The sequence below is a fragment of the Nicotiana tomentosiformis genome, chromosome 3 (assembly GCF_000390325.3).
Source record: "Nicotiana tomentosiformis chromosome 3, ASM39032v3, whole genome shotgun sequence".
In the NCBI taxonomy this organism is placed as follows: domain Eukaryota; kingdom Viridiplantae; phylum Streptophyta; class Magnoliopsida; order Solanales; family Solanaceae; genus Nicotiana; species Nicotiana tomentosiformis.
In genome coordinates, this window is record NC_090814.1 from 142,847,005 (window position 1) to 142,848,875 (window position 1,871).

The 1,871-nt window shown below is 38.5% G+C and overlaps 1 protein-coding gene across 1 annotated transcript; it reads right to left on the reverse strand.

Moving 5' to 3' along the window:
* Nucleotides 1–802: 802 nt before the first annotated feature.
* Nucleotides 803–1,224, reverse strand: LOC138908607 (uncharacterized). The gene is made up of 2 exons (XM_070199285.1): nucleotides 904–1,224; nucleotides 803–844 (listed from the first exon to the last, which is right to left on the reverse strand). Exons 1-2 carry the CDS (start codon nucleotides 1,222–1,224, stop codon nucleotides 803–805), a joined length of 363 nt encoding a protein of 120 aa, XP_070055386.1.
* Nucleotides 1,225–1,871: the final 647 nt, after the last annotated feature.

Here is a 1,871-nt window from a genome sequence, read left to right on the forward strand (position 1 = left end):
TGCGCGGCCGCGCATCTGGGCGCTCATATGACACAGGTCCAGAAATATGGCCATACCTTTCAGTATACATTTCCAAATGACATATGGTTTGATGAGTTGGAAACTAGATTCAAAGGGCTTTAATTTGATAGGTTTTACACCATATAACTCCTTATATCTTGAGAGTTAGGAACGTTGAAAGTTAGGTCTTGTGCAAACTCACTTGAAACTTTAGTCTATTATGAAATTTCCAACTTCTACATTCGATGCTGAAACCTATCAAATCAAGTCCGATTGACCTCAAATTTTGTACACAAGTCATAAATGACATAACAGACATATTTCAAATTTTCAGAATCGGATTCCGACCTCGTTATCAAAAATTCAACCTTTGATCTAACTTTTCAAAAATCGTCGATTTTCCAACTTCCGCCAAAATACGTCGAATTATCCTACGGACTTCCAAATCCAAATTCGGACATAAGCCTAAGTCCTAAATTACCATACAAAACTATTGACATCATCAAAAATTCCATTCTGGGGTCGTTTGCTCAAAAGTTAACTCTCTGGTCAACTCTTTCTATTTTAAGTTTCTAAATAAGAATTGTTCTTTCAATTTATTTCCGAATCTTCCGAAAATCAAACTCGACCACACCCGCAGGTCATAATATATATTACGAAGCTGCTCGAGATCTTAAGTCACTGAACGGGCGTTAATTCTTAAAACGACAAGTCGGGTCGTTACACTAGTACTTGATGTTCCTTTGGAAGATTGAGAGCTTCCTTTGTCAGCTTATGGGCTACTTTGGTTCCTTCCCTGAAATTATGTTGGATTGACGGCTGCTTCAGCTGGAGCATTAACCACCTGCAAGTGCAAATAATCATATCGTGTGAAACACAATCATTTTATAAAACTTTGATTACCTTTGTTGCGTCAGTTTCAATGATTTGTGGAGTGAATCCCTTCGTTAATGCTATATTGAGGCCTTCCTTAAGTGCTTCTAGCTCTGTTTGTAGTGCTGATATAGCTGGGCAGTGGTGTTGAAAGCCTGCTATCCAGTGGCCAATATGATTCCTGAATACGCCTCCTAAACCCCCTAAGTTTTCTTTCTCTTTGAACGCGTCGTCTATGTTGAGCTTGTAGAAATTTAAAAGAGGTTTGTGCCATGCAACTTTTATTGCATGGGAATGAACAGTAAGTTGTTCTTTTTGAGTAAGCAGCTTACACTCAGTTGCTAGGGCCATCGAGTGCTTAGGGTTGGAATTGTAGGTTGTGTTTGCATGATTATTATTATTATTACGATTGAGCCAAATGCTCCACAGGACAAAAGGGTACAGTTCTTTCCATGTAAGGTAAGGGGATGGGGTAGTAGTATTTAGGTCTCTAATAGTATGGAGCCAGTGGGACAGGTTTTGGTGAGGAGGGGCTTTGTAACCCCTCAAATTCCAGTATTTGAGGACTGCTTTACAGCCAATAAAAATGTGCTCGATAGTTTCTTTATTATTATTGCATACTAGAGAAATTGGATCTATGTTTATACATATATGATGAAGGTAAGATCGACTAGGTAGTTTATTGTGAAGGCATTTCCATAATAAATATTTGATCTTGTGAGGACAGCTAAGCTCCCAAATCCAGCTAAAGTCATTGGTATTTTTATCGTTGGAGCTAACTAGTTTGTAGCAACTTTTTAAAAAAATTATCCCATCTCCCGTTAGGTCCCAAATCAGAGTGTCTCTTGAGCAGTCCCTAGGGTGTATGGATAGGATACTATTTCTCGTTTGTTGAGAGAGATCGAAGGGGATTTTTCCCAGATCCTAGTTATTGTTAACCCAAAGATCTTTAATAGTAAGGCTATTGCAATTTCTGTGATAGGGCCCTCAACGAGTTT

What these genes read in the sequence shown, in the direction of transcription:
- LOC138908607 (XM_070199285.1), bottom strand. Translation starts at nt 1,224, where the DNA reads ATGGCCCTAGCAACTGAGTGTAAGCTGCTTACTCAAAAAGAACAACTT. An exon ending in TTGAAACTGACGCAACAAAG is followed by an intron (nt 845 to 903) that starts GTAATCAAAGTT and finishes TTGCACTTGCAG; the next exon opens with GTGGTTAATGCTCCAGCTGA.